This window comes from Colletes gigas, unplaced genomic scaffold (assembly GCF_013123115.1).
Source record: "Colletes gigas isolate AHSC1104 unplaced genomic scaffold, ASM1312311v1 Colletes_gigas_Sc00093, whole genome shotgun sequence".
NCBI lineage: Eukaryota > Metazoa > Arthropoda > Insecta > Hymenoptera > Colletidae > Colletes > Colletes gigas.
Genome location: NW_025106720.1, coordinates 163,897 through 182,173, shown reverse-complemented (window position 1 = coordinate 182,173; position 18,277 = coordinate 163,897). Strand labels below are relative to the sequence as shown.

The following is an 18,277-nucleotide window of genomic DNA, read 5'->3' as shown; positions in this document are numbered from 1 at the left end:
GCCCCGGTATCCGAAATGTCTCTGAATTTTTTTACATTTTTTCACTCAATAGTTCAAGAGAAATTGTACAAAAACATGATTTTCGTTTTCACCCCATTACTACCCCCACGGTCGAGATTTCAAATTAAAAATTGGCACACAGGGTTTTTTTGGATAAACTATCGAATGACCTATCGTTCGTTCAAATAGGTTTGGGGGCACATTTGACCCCCTTATTCGGCTATACCCGTTGGTTCTAATCCCAGGTTGACAGGTCCAAGTTGACCTCCCCTTGTCAATAGAGTTCCCGGTCCCCAGCACGGCGCCTGAGGATGGTCACCGTGGAGTTTTAACCGGTAAGTGTCCGGTGCTACCCGCCGGCCCTCCCATCGGGCAGGCCCCCGGGTGTCCATGAGGATTTCCCCTCGTAAAAAAAAAAAAAGCACACGGTGTATCGCCACTTGGGCTGCCTAAGCCGCTAAATAAGGTGGTCATGGCATGTGCGTCTATTTTTTCAAAGGGCGTTGACGCTAACAAGTACTTACATTTATGAATAGTGTTTTCAGGCTACTTAGATATGCAACACAATAATGCTTGTGTTGATATTATTTTCTTATTAGATGTAGTTCTTTTTCATGTACTAATTGTATTACAAAAAAAATCCAGAATTTGAAGAAAACCAATACTTAACTAGTTTATTTTCAAATGACATTGCCAATACCGTCTGTCGTACAAGGGTTAACAAATATAACAAACTACAAAAAACAATGCAGGATCCAGCGCAAATTTTTATCTTATTTTTAATTTTAATATGTTATTTATCATAATGTAATGCAAATATATTTTTATACAATATACAGTGATAATATATAAATCAGTTGTTCCTTTAAAATAGGGGTTAATTAAGAGACCATTGCATATTAGTTCATGTACAGAAATACTGGTTGAAGATCCGTATAGATTTAAGTATCAAGAATTCCAGATTTCATATTTGTTCTTCATTTTGTCTGTTAGATAATTGGTTTTGTGCTCCTTGTTCGATTGATAGCTGGTATAATCGTGTGAAGAGCAAGATCAACGACAGTTCTGAAAATAATGACAAAACAAAGCCGTACCAAAGCCGTACGCCTTTTTACACGCGTAAGTCGAAATTCAAGATAATACTACTACCTCACCATGCTAAAGTCATATTTTTTAAGCAGCTCTACATAAGAATAACTTACCTAATAGGTACACTTACATTCACAGATATAAAATTTCATACAAGCATAACCGCAGTATAACTTAATCCTTCCACACTATTTACTTTATTTAATAATATCATACGAGCGTAGCATTCGAATCTACGCTTAAATAAAAACATTACGAAGTCTATCAATTTCAAATTATTTTAATCAGCCTATTTCAATCAAAAAAATTTTCTCACCATCTTCTTAAAACCAGTACTTTTTCTGTCATTTTTTTTTGACAACGATATGACACTACTGCTTCTTGATTCATCACTTTGGTTTAATAACAGAACATCGGTAGTTGTGTCATCATTAGTATGAATTTTTTCTAGAAATGATTTTGAAGCAGTAGAATTTATTCCTTCAGACTTATCGTTGGAATCACCTGAATTCTGACTCCGTTCTGTATTTGCATAATTAAAATGAGCTTTCCTTTTTTTTCTTACACACAAAGCAGTTTTCATAAAGAAAGGCGACGAGTTTAATTTTGTATCCTCTAGGATAACGTTACTATTATTGGAATTAAAATTATCTGTCGACAATTCGGAAGCAATCTCTTCACTTGAAATATCACTTTTGGGTAACATGTTTATTGACGATGAACTCGATTCGTTCAAATTTTCAATGCACGACCTACTGAACTTAGTGTGTTTTATAGACTCGGCATTAAAACTCTCACCGCATAATAATGATAATGGGACACTACATTTTTTTTCATGAACATAATCGTAAAGCCAATCGACTGTATTTTCTGGGGCAGATCTTGGTCGTCTGCAAATCTGTGCGCGAGAATCACTTGCTTGTGATACTTCAGTCGATGAGACGCTCCTCGATGTTACTTCTATATTACCTGTAACTCTATTACCTGCAAGTTTGCAATGTACAATTGAATTCCTTTTTTCGTCATTATTTACATTTGCATTATCAGTATTGAGAATGGTTTCCTTTTTACGTTTTTTCTTTTTTGCCTTTTTAGTTTCTTGAGATTTATCATTAGTTATTATTTCATGGTACGTGTCGGTAATATTGGAAGCTATCTCGCTGGGTCGTCGCTTTTTCGGCTTTTTTATATGCGAACTAAAGGTTTCTGCACTTTTGCGACGAATCGACTCTTTTGTTAACTGTTTTTCCTTTCCCTCGGAACTTTTAATTCTTTGGCAATATAATACAATCAAGAATATTAAAAAGACTTCAGAACACACTAATAAAATATGCTGACCCATCATCGATAATTTTCCAAGCCAACTGTCTCGGTCGTATAGAAGATTTTTTACTGATTTTGTCAGACTGTCTATTTCTTTTCGCAACATAACAATTTCTTCAGCTTTCTTTGATTCGCGTTCCTCTCTCCTTCGTGTATCCTCACTCATCGCTAAGACTGCTCGCTCGAGTGATCTTTGCATATCTTCGACTTGTTTCTTGTAGCGGCGACTTAACTCCTCCAAGTATTGTCCACTCAAGGACATATTCCTCTCTAACGCCTAAAAATATAATAATGTCAATGTACAAAAAATAATAAACCGTTGCGCTAACAATAAAATTGGTGAAATTCAAATAACAGTATTCTACAAATGAAATTTTTTTTCTGTTTTGCAATATCCATTATGTGATTTTTGTAAAGTTCCATTCCCCAAATAGGAATCTGGAAATGGAATTACTGTATCACCCTCAGTTCTCGAAAAATACGAGTTTTTTGTAAAAGAAAGCCTAATTTTTGGTAAAAACGAGGTATTACGCGAAAACTAAAAACATCAGAAAGTTCCATTTAGTCTTAAAAGATAGAGGAGAGATTCCTGAATATGCTAACATCAATAATTATAATATTGGTAATTATTTAGAAAATGGGGGGTCTCATCGATTTCGATGATTTTTGAATATGTTCTAGAAATCAACATTTAGAACAACTTTTTCCTATACATATAACCGTCGCTCGGCCTTAGTTTCCGAGATTTTTCTTCAAAAAGATTGCTGCTACTACGATGAATTCTATCTATACGTGCGTGTCTGTGGCAGTGTGTGTAAGCGTTGAATCGCCGATTGTTTATTGTTTCTATAGATACATCGAGGCGGTCGGGAATGGATGCGTATAACGGGTGTGCTTAAAAACTCGATTTGAGCAGCCGGCCGCCTAATGGCGGCCGGTATAAAACGGTCTAACCCAAACCTTATTTAAACCTAACTATTCTACCTAGTAACTAATATAATAAATTAGATCTGGGTTAGATTTTCTTATACCGACCGCCGTCAGGCAGTCGGCCACGCATTCATTTTCTATTTCAATTTTCTTTATTGATATTATCAGAAGTGGGAAAGATTTCAGCCATTATTTCGAAAAATTTCATTATTCGATCATTAAAATCATATGGCTGAAATCTTTCCCACTACTGATAATATCAATAAAGAAAATTGAAATAGAAAATGAATGCGTGGCCGACCGCCTTACGGCGGCTGGTATAAGAAAATCTAATCCAGACCTAATCCATTATATTAGTTACTAGGTAGAATAGTTAGGTTTAGAGTAGATTGTTTTATGCCGGCCGCCGTCAGGCGGCCGGCTATTCAAATCGAGTTTTTAAGCACACCCGTTATACGCATCCACTCCCGGCCGCCTCGATGTATCTATAGAAACAATAAACAATCGGCGAATCAACGCTTATACACACGCTGCCACAGACACGTACGTATAGATGGAATTCATTGTAGTAGCAGCGATCTTTTTGAAAAAAATCTCGGTAACTAAGGCCGATCGGCGGTTATATGTATAGGAAAAAGTTGTTCAAAATGTTGATTTCTACAACATATTCAAAACTCATCGAAATGGGTTTGACCCCCCCTTTTCTAAATTATTACCATAATATTTTGTGCTTTTGAACTGTTGTAAATGATCGCCAAAGTTTAAAAAGGTGTCGAGGTACCATAGTGAGATGACTTCATGGCTAGGCACGCTGATTGGCCGTAGCGTAATAGCGACGCCTGCTATCTGGCATTATTGGCTGAGTCGCTCACAACTACAATTCCATTGCGAGAGGAAGGACGTATAGTGACAAAGTAGGGTAGGACAAAACTGAAGGACATTGGTATAGCCATAGGCTCAAAATACTCCTGTGGTTATGGAGACCCTACTATGTACTATGTAGCGTGACATCAGAGCGGACCTCTCTAGTGGGAATAAGGCGACGCAAAGACCTTCTCTCCTTACCCTTGCCCCGTTTAGTTTGTAGGTGTCTAGCCAACAAGTCATCTCTCTATGGTACGTACTTTCTATTCAATATTTTTGTTTATTTACAAAAAGTTCCTTACCTGACACAAAAATTATATACAGGATCTGATTCTGCAGACATTTCTGAAGAAGAAACTGTCCAACAGAACTGTAGAAGCCACTTTCAATTGTCGCAGGTCGACAGATATTCATCGGTAACGCGTGCACAGCGTTTTACGGCCACGTGACTATCGTTTGCCTATCTCGGTTAGGTAGTGCCGTAGCTATATACAAGCAAAACTGGTGTAATGTTGCAATAGGGTATGCATTCTGTATATAGTACCTTTGATTTTTTTTCATAATTTTTATTGCTTCATATTTTTGTATAACCTTGGACACTAATCACTGAATTATATTTTCAAAATCCATATAAACTTATAAGAAAGTCATAATATTTTTATACACTCTTGGATACTAATCACTTAATATACAAGTGAATATAAAAATATTAAACAACAGAAATTACAAAAAAAACAAACACAATATACAGGGTTGTCGGCCACCCCAGGGAAAAATTTACATGAGCGATTCTAGAGGCCAAAATAAGACGAAAATCAAAAATACCAATTAGTTGATGGAGGCTTCGTTACAAAGTTATTAACGATTAAAGTTCCGCCTTTAAAATAGCAATCTGCGTACAGCTGCGTTCGCGCGGAAGGTTGTGGCAGGCCAGTGCTAGTGGTTGTTACGCAGCATGAAAAATTTTACTTACCGACATTTTCGACAGCCTTAGATTTTTGTCCACTGATGGGAACGCGAACACCTTACATTGAATAAGATTCAACCTGCCTTATGAAAATTTAGAAGGGCATATCAAAACTCGTCTGACGAGATTTTCATAGAGACAGGGTGAATGCCACTTCCAATACACAATGTTGTGCACAAGAATCATCCAAACACGATCATACACGCATCACGATTGTCCACAGTGTCCGCAAATGTCCACAAATAATCCTTTCAGGCACTAACCACCATGCAATTAAATAAACATGCATCGCGATTATGTTATTCGTGAATGTCTATGTGTACGTGTACCACGAATGCTCCAAATAGAACTGTTATTCATTTTTCAAATATACTTCAATTTAAAAATGTAAAAATGAATTTAATATGTAGACCGATAGATGTATTTTTTGTTGTAGACCGTTAGATTTATTTTTGTTTGTTCCGCATGCTTGAGAAACGATGCTGTGTGCAACCGATTCGGGCCGGGTGTAAAAATCGATCGGCTGCACGTATCGTGGAACATCGTTCGAAGGACCGAAAATGTTCCACGGCACGTGCCGGGAAGTTTTGCACCCGGTGCGAAGGAAAAACCAAAGGACGATCGGGACCTGGGATATACATATAAGCCAGGGCGCCGATCACCCGAGAGAGTCAGTCTATTCAGTTTATACGTCGAACTATTGGTCCGTACGTCGTCATATAAATAAAGAATATTCAACCTGAATTGTAAGTACAAAAGTTCCTGTCACCTCTCCAATTGTCTACAAATAAGTATTCGCTAATTGATTATATCACTATATTTCTTACATGCTACTTAATACATAACTGAATGAAATATGTCTAAAATGAGTCGCGAGATCTGTCTTGACTGATTCTTTTTTACGACTGACTAGCTGAACGAACTGTTGCCGATTCTGCCATTTGTCACCACTGACAATGAGTGTAGAGTGCATGCGCGCGCGTGTGTGTGTGTGTGTGTAATAAGCGAGGCGAGTGACGTAAGAATCGATGTTCAGTTCGGTATTTGTTTCTCTGAACCTCGTCGATCGATGGCATAGTCAGCTGCTAGTATCGTTACATTGTTCAGCGTGAACACAAATTGACGCGAAAATTTCATTTATCCAACGATTCCTTTTTACATTTTTAAATAAAAGTGTATTTGAAAAATTAAAAACAGTTCTATTCGTAAGTAACTCGAGAGAATCGTGGTGCACGTACACATAGACATTCACGAATAACATAATCGCGATGCATGTTTATTTAATTGCATAGTGGTTAGTGCCTGAAAGGATTATTTGTGGACATTTGCGGACACTGTGGACAATCGTGATGCGTGTATGATCGTGTTTGGATAATTCTTGTGCACAACATTGTGTATTGGAAGTGGCATTCACCCTGTCTCTATGAAAATCTCGTCAGACGAGTTTTGATATGCCCTTCTAAATTTTCATAAGGCAGGTTGAATCTTATTCAATGTAAGGTGTTCGCGTTCCCATCAGTGGACAAAAATCTAAGGCTGTCGAAAATGTCGGTAAGTAAAATTTTTCATGCTGCGTAACAACCACTAGCACTGGCCTGCCACAACCTTCCGCGCGAACGCAGCTGTACGCAGATTGCTATTCTAAAGGCGGAACTTTAATCGTTAATAACTTTGTAACGAAGCCTCCATCAACTAATTGGTATTTTTGATTTTCGTCTTATTTTGGCCTCTAGAATCGCTCATGTAAATTTTTCCCTGGGGTGGCCGAGCACCCTGTATATGTAGCTATGGTACTTGCAGAGCCGAGATAGGCAAGCGATAGCCTCGTAGCCGTAACCACGCACCCGTTTGGTTCTCCAGGCGGCAGGGGAGGTGAACCCCTACGTGGCGGGTCCCCAGGTGGCGGATAGGGGCAGCCGCTGGGATGGGATGCGGAGATGAGGTCATCAACCTGAGAAGGCTGGTGGCCGCACCGTCGCATGGCATCCCGGAGGTCGGAGCGAAAGCTCCCGCGGACCAAACACCGATATGAATGTGTTGCGCGTGTGTATGTGTGTGTGAGTGGACTGGGGCATGGGATATCTGCCGCGGCTTTTATCTAAGGCCGTAGGTTGACCAGGCACCTGCGGTTGAGTGGGAATGCGGTGGGAGGAGTTCCTCTCACCGGGAGGGGCCTGAAAAGGCATGGCGCGGCTGGGGACTCTGTGATGGCTCACTAGAGTTCTCGGTTCATCGCCAGGCGCCTGAGGATGCTCACCGTGGGATTTTAGCCGGTAAGAGTCCGGCACTACCCGCCGGCCCTGCCTTCGGGTGGGCCCGCGGGTGTCCATGAGGATTCCCCCACGTACAAAAAAAAAAGCCTCGTAGCCGTAAAACGCCGCGCACGCGTTACCGATGAATATTTTCTCGGCCTGCGCCAATTGAAAACGGCTTCTACAGTTCTGTTGGACAGTTACTTCTTCGCAAATGTCTGCAGAATCAGATCCTATGTATAGTTTTTGTGTCAGGTAAGGAACTTTTCATAAATAAGCAACAATATTCAATAGACACTACGTACCTCGATTCTTTGTTAAACTTTGGCGATCATTTACAATAGTTCAAATGCACAAAATATTATAACTATCGATGTTAGCATATTCAGGAATCACTTCTCTATCTTTTAAGACTAATTGTAAGTGGAACTTTCTGATGTTTGTAGTCTTCGCGTAATACGTCGTTTTTACCAAAAATTAGGCGTTTTTACATAAACTCGTATTTTTCGAAAACTGAGGGTAATACAGCAATTCCATTTCCAGATTCGAATTTGGAAAACGGAACTCTACAAGAATCAATTAGTAGATATGGCAAAACAAAATTCGTGTTGAACAATGTAATATTTTAGACATCGATACTACGAGGCAAATTAGTTACGGCATATACACTTACTGACAATTAAGAAACTAAGTAACCTTCTGAAAATTATCATGCGTTGCTATGAAGATATCAATTGAAACTGCATAGAGACCAAGAGGCGGACTTGAACATCAATAGATTAATTTAATTGGAATAATCAATTGATTAAGGGGTAAGACCACTGTAAAAACCTGAAATAAAGCATTTTTTACGATTTTTTTTGTATGGATGGAAAAATAAGAGAACAATAATACTCAAGAATATTATTAACCATGTCGTTAAGTGTTAAAAAGAAAATATTTATTCAAAAATAGTACAAAATGACGACGCTGAAGCCATTCTCGCGAGGCGCGTTTTAAAAAGGGGTCATTCTGGTTTATCGGGCCGAAAAGTGAGGTAAATTCTATGAATTTTTTCTGATTTAAATACATTATATATTGAAATAAATACATGTAGTATTTATTGTACTATCTTTTGGCTTTATGAAAAATATTTTGTTATACATAAACAATTATTATTGTTAGTGTTCTATTAGCGTAAATATAACACTGAAAAAAAAACCTAAGTTGCTGGCGTAGGTGATTACAGTCTTCAGGGTTATCTGAAAGAAGAAAATGAACAAGATTTTTAATCGGCATGAATGTCGCTATCGCCCGTACCTCGTCGAACAATTTCTGTTAAAAAATAACAAAATGGCAGCGGTTAAAAGTAACTAAAAAAACGCTGTTTTTCTTTTACGTTTCTTTTAACCGCTGCCATTTTGTTTTACCTGCTGACATTCATGCCGATTAAAAATCTTGTTCATTTTCTTCTTTCAGATAACCCTGAAGACTGTAATCACCTACGCCAGCAACTTAGGTTTTTTTTTCAGTGTTATATTTACGCTAATAGAACACTAACAATAATAATTGTTTATGTATAACAAAATATTTTTCATAAAGCCAAAAGATAGTACAATAAATACTACATGTATTTATTTCAATATATAATGTATTTAAATCAGAAAAAATTCATAGAATTTACCTCACTTTTCGGCCCGATAAACCAGAATGACCCCTTAAGGCACTCTGCGGCATGCAGTGTAACTTACGCAAATTTGTATTTGGAAAAAAACAAAAAATTTTCTCTTAATTTACATGAGTATAGCTAGAGAAATACGTAATGTACTGCGTACCGCAGGGCGTCTCAAATTGAAAACACGCCTCGCGAGAATGGCACCAGCGTCGTTATTTTGCGCTATTATTGAATAAACATCATTTTTTGTAACACTTAATGACATGGTTAATAACATTCTTGAATATTATTATCCTCTTACTTTTCCATCCATACAAAAAAAAAACGCTTTATTTCAGGTTTTTACAGTGGTCTTACCCCTTAACGGATACGATTGAGAATTTTGTTGTCAGAAGTAAATGAAGTAATTGTTAGTTATTACGGACGATTGACGATTCATAAATGAATACTGTTTAATCGGTCACAACTCACGATTAAAGTAATCGTTTACATCGATTGACGATTAAAGTAAATATAGCGCTAATCGACGATTACATTTACGATTAAATTAAACGAAAAATATAACATTTTCATCTTATTTTAAGCGGGGTCTGTAGAAGTAAAGAATCGAACGCCGAAAAGTCAAACGTCCTAAGAGGACGCCGACCGGACTACAGTGAACCTACCTGGAGGTTACACGATGTAGGTGCCTCCCTTAGGTGTAACCTCAGCCGAGCGGCAATTACAAGAAAATCAAGACGGTATCCGCCAACTTCCTTGTGTCTCAATCGTATAAACGATTGAGACGACCACTCAATGCTGCATGAAGGATCGAAAACCCTACTAGTGCATCTCTCGGCCACTCCCCAGGGAATCGAACAACTTATCGGTGTATTTTCTCGATCACTCCTGCCGCAGTACTGATTTCATGGAACCTCGATTGGGAAATCCCATACGAGATTCCGGGGTGCACTTGCCCAAATCTCAAAGCGATCCGTTTATCAAGGGATAAATCTACTATTTTCGAATTTTAATGAATTCTCAGCTATGCGAGGTCTATCAGGAAATCCGCACCAGACTGAGCTACTGTTCGTTACACCCGGCAAATACAGGCAGAGAAGTTCTCGAACAATCGGAACTTTCCTTCCGCAAATCTTTCTATTCCAGCAAGATCGGAAGCCGATACGCTCTAGTCAAAAGTCTATGTAGGACTGCGCCGATCGACAGCTGAAGATCCGGCCGCGTACTCTCATTAGTCATTACGCGGCGCTGTCTTAGATTTCGACAGTCGCTCTCCGTCTAATTACACTGTTCTACAAATTAAATTTTGTTTTCTGTTTTACAATATCCACTAGGTAATTCTTATAGAGCTTCGTACCATAAACACGAATCTGGAAACGGAATTGCTATATCACCCTCAGTTTTCGAAAAACACGAGTTTTTGTGAAAACGTTCAATTTTGGGTAAAACCGAGGTATTACGCGAAAATTAAAAACATCAGACAATTCCACTTAATCTTAAAAAATAGAGGAGAGATTCCTGAATATGCTAACATCGATAGTTATAATATTTTGTACTTTTGAACGGTTGTAAATGATCGCCAAAGTTTGAAAAAGTGTCGAAGTACGTACTTTATACATAATAATTTTCCATATTTACTAAAAGTTCTTTACCTGACACGAAATTTATACACAGGATCTGATTCTGCAGACATTTCTGAAGAAGAAATTGTCCAACAAAAGTGTAGAAGCCGTTCTCAATTGTCACAGGTTGAGAAAATGTTCTTCGGCAACGCGTGCACGGTGTTTTACCGCCACGCGGCCATCGCTAGCCTACCTCGGCTCGGCAGTGCCGTAGCTACGCATAATGGATGCGACACCGATAATATCTTAGGCTCCCAATTCCTGTATATGTTTATCATTTTTGATTCTTTAATCTGTTAGTGGATGTGTAAAAAACATTTCTCGATCATTTCCATTTCTAAACAATTTCGATGTTCATTGTATGTATATGAATGGTTTTTTAAATATAAAGCCGTAAAAAAATAAACATTTTATTGTTGGGTTGCCTCACAGAATAGGAATAATATTCCTAAGAGCGAAGTGTGAATAGCAAGGATTTACTCGAGATCTTTCTAAAAAAGCGTATATGATCGAGTGATTCCATTGATAAGTTTACATGGATTTTGAAAATATAATTCAGTGATTAGTATCATAGAGTGTACAAATATATTAAGCAATAAAAGTTACAAAAAAAATCAAACATACTATACAGGGTGCTCGGCCACCTCTGGGAAAAATTTTAATGTGAGATTCTAGAGGCAAAAATAAAACGAAAATCAAGAATACCAATTTGTTGATTGAGGCTTAGTTAAAAAGTTATTAACGTATAAAGTTTCGCCTGTACTGAATTTTTTCTCAAGAATGCACAGGATTCCGGGCGTATGTCTATTCACTAAAAATGATTGTAATTGACCCCCGCAATCGAAAATCATTTTTGCAGAACGATTAGAAACCTTTCATTTTCCCTGAAAAATTAAGGCGCCTCTGTTGATTTTTCTTAAAAATTCGTTTTTCATTTTTAGTAATTTTGTTTGACACCCTACAGAAAAGTGGTCTAATACTTTTTTGTAGGTACCCATGAGCTCTACTTCAGAAAAAAGTTTCATCGAAATATATTCACTATTGTAGGAGTTATGGCTGTTTGAAAATTAGTCCATTTTTTGGGGGTTTTTTCTCATTTTGCGGAGTGAAGAAATAACTTTTCGAATATTTTTGGGATCGTCACGTATTCCTTAGCAAAATACGCGTAGTTTTCTTCTTTAAACATTAAAATCGTCCAATCCGTTCAGGAGTTATGACATTTTAAGCATTCGCATGAAATTTCGGGGTAGCATTTCTGGCCAGAAACTATATTTTCGGGAATGAATTTTTTTCTCGAAAGTGCGTAGGTATTCGAGGGTATACGTATTGACCAAAAATGATTGTAATTGACACCTGCAACTAAAAATAATTTTTCCGGAACGATTTGAAATTTTTTAATTTTCTCGAAAAATTTCAGCATTTTCTCGAATTTTTTTCTAGAAAATGCGCAGGATTTCGAGGGTATGTCTATTCACCAAAAATTATTGTAATCGACCCTCGGAACTGAAAATAATATTTTCAGAACGATTCGAAATTTTTTTCTCCCGTCGAAACATTTCACACATTCTCAAATTTTTTTCGCGAAAGTGGATAGGATTTTGAGGGTATGTCTAATGAAAAAAATGATAGTAATTGACTCCTGCAACTAAAAATAATTTTTTCACGACGATTTGAAATTTTTTAATTTTGTCAAAAAATTTCACACCTTCTCGAATTTTTGTTTCGAAAATGGTTAGCAATTCGGGGGTATATCTATTCACCAAAACTGATTATAATTGACCCTGCAACCTAAAATAATTTTTCCAGAACGATTTGAAATTTTTGAATTTAATTGTTAATAACTTTTGAACGAAGCCTCCATCAACAAATTAATATTCTTAATTTTCGTGTTATTTTGGCCTCTAGAATCCCCCACTAAAATTTTTCCCAAGGGTGGCCGAGCACCCTGTATACAGAGTGCATACCCTATTGAACCATTATACCAGTTTCGCTTGTAGGTAGCTACGGAACTGCATGCCGTGCCGAGGTAGGCTAGCGATGGCCGCGTGGCGGTAAAACGTCGTGCACGCGTTCCCAACACACATTTTTTCGACCTGTGACAATTGAGAACGGCTTCTATACTTCTGTTGGACAGTTTCTTCTTCAGAAATGTCTGCAGAATCAGATCCTGTGTATAAATTTCGTGTCAGGTAAAGAACTTTTCGTAAATATGCAAAAGTATTGTGTATAAAGTACGTACTTCGACACTTTTTCAAACTTTGGCGATCATTTACAACCGTTCAAAAACACAAAATATTATAACTATCGATGTTAGCGTATTCAGGAATATCTCCTCTATCTTTTAAGATTAAGTGGAACTGTCTGATGTTTTTAATTTTCGCGTAATACCTCGTTTTTGCCCAAAATTGGACGTTTTCACAAAAACTCGTGTTTTTCAAAAACTGAGGGTGATACAGCAATTCCATTTTCACATTCGTGTTTAGGAAACAGAGCTCTACAAGAATCACCTAGTGGGTACGGAAAAACAAAATTCGTGTTGAACAGTGTTATTTGCTCGCTACTCTCTCACGGTATTGACGCCAACAACACCGTTGGAACACTCGAATCGATGGTGATGAGCCGTTACCGATGCCACAAAAACATGTAAACATCGTAAACTCGAGTAAGTGTCAAAGTTTACACGTTTCAGCTCCCAGAACAAGTGAATTGGCAGTGTTAGGGAATAATCTTCCTATAAGTTGGCAACAGTGTGTATTTATGTATGGATGCATGTATGGTAAAAGAGTAGATGTGGTAGAGGAGCTGAAAAAGGCGTAAAACGTAGAAGTAATGTAAAAGTAAAAGTGGTAAAAGAGTATTAAAAGAATCCAACCAAGAAGAACAATATTACTTGAAATTGTTTATTTGTTAACCACGTTTATTGAATTTAATAAAGTATTACTTATGTTAAAAATAAGGTAATTATTTACTTTAGTGATTCCTCACCGATTTCGATGACCTTGAAATATGTTGTCAAGGTCACTGTTATGAATACTTTTTCTTTATACATGTTACCGCCGCTCGCCCTTTGTTTTCGAGATATTTGCAAAAATAATTTTATGTCTGAATTAGCCTCTGGTTGAGTTGGAGATAAAATATTATACTTTATTCTTTACTATTATTACTATTATCGTTATTATTAATAGAAATTGAAAAAATTTCTGCCATTATATCAAAAAATGCAGCTATTCTTGTATTGAAATCATATTGTCGTCGAAACAAGAACTCAGCTATGTAACCGACATAATGCTCTTTCCGGGTCCCATATCGTGGAATATTCGCTCTTGTTTCACGCCAACAACGTTCGATGTTCTGAGTATACTATTAATAAAGAAAATTGAAATAGAAAATGAATGCGTGGCCGGCCGCCTCACGGCGGCCGGTATAAACTGATCTAACCCAGACCTAATTCATTATATTAGTTACTAGGTAGAATAGTTAGGTTTGGGTTAGGTCTGGGTTAGATTTTCTTATACCGGCTACTCAAATCGAGTTTTTAAGCACACCCGTTATACGCATCCATTGCCGACCACCTCGATGTATCTATAGAAACAATAAACAATCGGCGATTCAACGCTTACACACACGCTGCCACAGGCACGTACGTATAGACGGAATTCATTGTAGTGGGAACGATCTTTTTGGCGAAAAATCTCGGAAACTAAGGCCGAGCGGCGGTAAGATGTATATAGAAAAAATGTTCATAACAGTGACCTTGACAACATATTTCAAGGTCATCGAAATCGGTGAGGAATCACTAAAGTAAATAATTACCAAAAATAATACTGGTATCTGAAATTTATTAGAACCACGTGCTAACGCAACAGGCAGAAAAACGAGCAGCTAAGGGCCTTAGACCATAGTCAGGGTCGTACGTAGAAATGCTTTATCTAGTGTCGCCATTTTTAGAGGAATTGAAACAGGTAAAATTTCTTACTCAAAGTCTTCAATATATTAATTTACCTGCGTATAATATATGGCACAGAAAAACATTCAGAAAGGCACCCTGAAGCAAGATGTCATGTACGGCCCGAAGTGCCGCAGTAGTAGTCGGCCCCAACCCTCAAGAGTTTAGTTTACGACCTCGCTATATCGTGGCCCAGACTATAACAGACGCGTTTTTGTGTCACTGCTCGCTGTACGAACTCTCCTAGAGAGAATCTCAGGAATGTCACGTACGCAAACAAGATTAATGGAAATTGCAGTCTGCGATAATCGCTCGGCATTATGCAATCTTTAAATACCTGCATATTTCAAGATATAAGTACATGTATTGGATGTACGAGCTATCAATAAAGTGTCTTTGTTATAATAATTACTTTTTTCCATTGAATCATAATATAATTTTATTTATTATAGTGGCATATCAATTTCTAACGTGTTTTATTGACAAATTTTGAAACAGATCTGCTATTTATAAAAGTATTCATTATTTTTTTAAAATAAAATAACGAAATGGTGTTTTAAAAATGAAATTACAGAGAAATAAGATGCTCTACTTGGAGCCTTACAACCACCATTTGGTGCCCCGTCCGTGGCAGTACTCAGCACCCGGCAGATTAGAGGAAGGCCTTATCTGGTCGGAAACAAGTCTCGATGATACCTTCGAAAAACGAATATCACCGAGCAATAAAAATCAATACAGTCCACTCATTACTGCGCTAAGCGGCAGTTGATGTCCCCTCTAAGCGCCCCAAGTTGTCGCTTGGAGCGCGAGGCAAACAGCTGACGAGCGTGTATATGTGATACGTGTCCACACGTATTTAAATTTTCTGTATACTTGTTACCCATAGCGAGGAATTTGGAACTAGAGGCCGGCGAGACCCGTTTTTCAAACTGATCAAAATGAAAGTCTTTTAGTGCGAGTTATAGTTTATTTTGTATTTTTTTTTTCTATACAGGGTGTCTCGTAAATAGTGTAAGAACCGGAAATGGGGGGTAGCTGAGACGATTCTGAACAACAATTTCCTTTGCAAAAATGTCGGATGGAGCTTCGTTTTTGAATTATTAACGAAAAACACTGACCAATCACGGCCCTCGCCTTCCGCGCGCTCAGGGCCGTCCGACCTCGGAGAGCCACCGCGCCGGGTAGGTAGCAAGATGCGCGTTGAACATACATCGAGGAACGAATACAAATAATTAAAAATACTACCACTACAACTGTTACCTAATTCGTTAATTACTACGTAATTAGTACGTAAATTACTAAATGGAATTTATTAATTATTTGTATTTGCTGTTTCCGAGAAAGAAGGAACAAAATCTCGGTATTTTTAGGAAATTGACCCTTCGCAACCGAGTGACGCTTCTCGGCAGAGTGTTTTAAAATTAAAATAAAAATTATTATCAGAAAATTAAAATAAATACGGTAAGAACCATTTGTAACCGTTTGTTATTAAAAACTGTACTGAAAAAGCAGACTGGATTTCTGCGTACCGAAACATTCCTCGAATGCAAAGGGTTAATAGAGAAATAATTGAAATTCGACTTACCCATTTATCTGCAAATTGACCTACTGCGCTGACAATAGAGCCCGGCCAATGCACCGCTGTCGGTCACAGCAAGGTCAAAAACCCCAACGAAAATCAGCTGATGGGACGGCCCGATCGCTGTACCTGCTTCTCACCCCGAAAAAACTTCACGCACGGTCACTAACACTTTTCACTTTCACATACCGATGTGTTCCGTTGCATCCTACTTCGATTGTTGCTCCTTCCTGGGTTGATAACGGTGCCTGGATGTTGCTCCCTCCTGAATTGTTACTCCTTCCTGAATGGTAGTTGCTCCCTGAATTGTTGCTCCTTCCTGGATTGTTGCTTCTTCGAACCTTGCTCCCTTCAGGATTGTTGTTCCTTTTCGCTGGGATAATGGGCGCGATACGTGCGGGCGGCTTTCTTCGCGTTCCCCTTGGTGTCCGCGAAAACGAAGAACGAACGATAATCCTCTGCGTTTACGCGTTCCATCGCGTGCGTCCGCTTCTGTTCAGAAACGCGTAGGTTCTGTGAAAAATTTTGACTGACAAATTGCATTTCCCTCCCCGAAAAAGTTCCAGGTAAGGCAACCCATTGTCGCGCGATTCGGAGTTACCTGCGATCGACGAACGTGCAGACCATGTTTGCCGCAAATGTTTGCTGCTAAACTGTACGGTCGGCTCTTCTAATAGAATTTTTAAGATTCACCGTGAATATTTTTTCATGGATAACATATTTAATTGTACAACAAAAATATTTAACACAAATATTAAAAAATATATCTTCTTGGAATTTTCATTTGAGAAATAAGAACTAGAAAAAATATTATTTAATATTCTTTTTAAATATTTTTGTTTTTTGTTGCTCCAATATTATTTATTATCGCATATTATCTATTATGTAATTGACTCCTTCTTCGTGGATTATTTTTTATAAACAAAACCTTTTTATTTTATTTAATTTTTCATGGTATATTCTTCTTTCTTTTTTATAACAAATTTTCCATGGAAAAATATTCACGGTGAATCTTAAAAATTGTATTAGAAAAGCCGACCGTACGGTTTAGCAGCAAACATTTGCGGCAAACATGGTCTGCACGTTCGTCGATCGCAGGTAACTCCGAATCGCGCGACAATGGGTTGCCTTACCTGGAACTTTTTCGGGGAGGGAAATGCAATTTGTCAGTCAAAATTTTTCACAGAACCTACGCGTTTCTGAACAGAAGCGGACGCACGCGATGGAACGCGTAAACGCAGAGGATTATCGTTCGTTCTTCGTTTTCGCGGACACCAAGGGGAACGCGAAGAAAGCCGCCCGCACGTATCGCGCCCATTATCCCAGCGAAAAGGAACAACAATCCTGAAGGGAGCAAGGTTCGAAGAAGCAACAATCCAGGAAGGAGCAACAATTCAGGGAGCAACTACCATTCAGGAAGGAGTAACAATTCAGGAGGGAGCAACATCCAGGCACCGTTATCAACCCAGGAAGGAGCAACAATCGAAGTAGGATGCAACGGAACACATCGGTATGTGAAAGTGAAAAGTGTTAGTGACCGTGCGTGAAGTTTTTTCGGGGTGAGAAGCAGGTACAGCGATCGGGCCGTCCCATCAGCTGATTTTCGTTGGGGTTTTTGACCTTGCTGTGACCGACAGCGGTGCATTGGCCGGGCTCTATTGTCAGCGCAGTAGGTCAATTTGCAGATAAATGGGTAAGTCGAATTTCAATTATTTCTCTATTAACCCTTTGCATTCGAGGAATGTTTCGGTACGCAGAAATCCAGTCTGCTTTTTCAGTACAGTTTTTAATAACAAACGGTTACAAATGGTTCTTACCGTATTTATTTTAATTTTCTGATAATAATTTTTATTTTAATTTTAAAACACTCTGCCGAGAAGCGTCACTCGGTTGCGAAGGGTCAATTTCCTAAAAATACCGAGATTTTATTCCTTCTTTCTCGGAAACAGCAAATACAAATAATTAATAAATTTGATTTAGTAATTTACGTACTAATTACGTAGTAATTAACATATTAGGTAACAGTTGTAGTGGTAGTATTTTTAATTATT

At 38.1% G+C, this 18,277-nt stretch overlaps 1 protein-coding gene across 4 annotated transcripts in view; it reads right to left on the bottom strand.

Annotated features, from left to right (window-relative positions):
* Positions 1–347: 347 nt before the first annotated feature.
* The window catches only part of LOC122404019 (SUN domain-containing ossification factor), a 158,455-nt gene continuing 140,525 nt past the window's right edge, over positions 348–18,277 (bottom strand). Inside the window, exons 7-9 of one of the 4 annotated variants that reach the window (XR_006259670.1) lie at positions 1,406–2,689; positions 1,220–1,322; positions 348–1,065 (exon numbers count right to left, since the gene is read on the bottom strand). Coding sequence is in view for 3 of the 4 variants with exons in the window: in XM_043407868.1 (XP_043263803.1) it covers positions 1,287–1,322; positions 1,406–2,689 (1,320 nt within the window). In the remaining variant the exon portion in view is untranslated. Of the gene's footprint in view, positions 2,690–18,277 lie in introns of all 4 variants that reach the window. The other 3 variants (XM_043407868.1, XM_043407871.1, XM_043407869.1) reach the window with 3 other exon arrangements.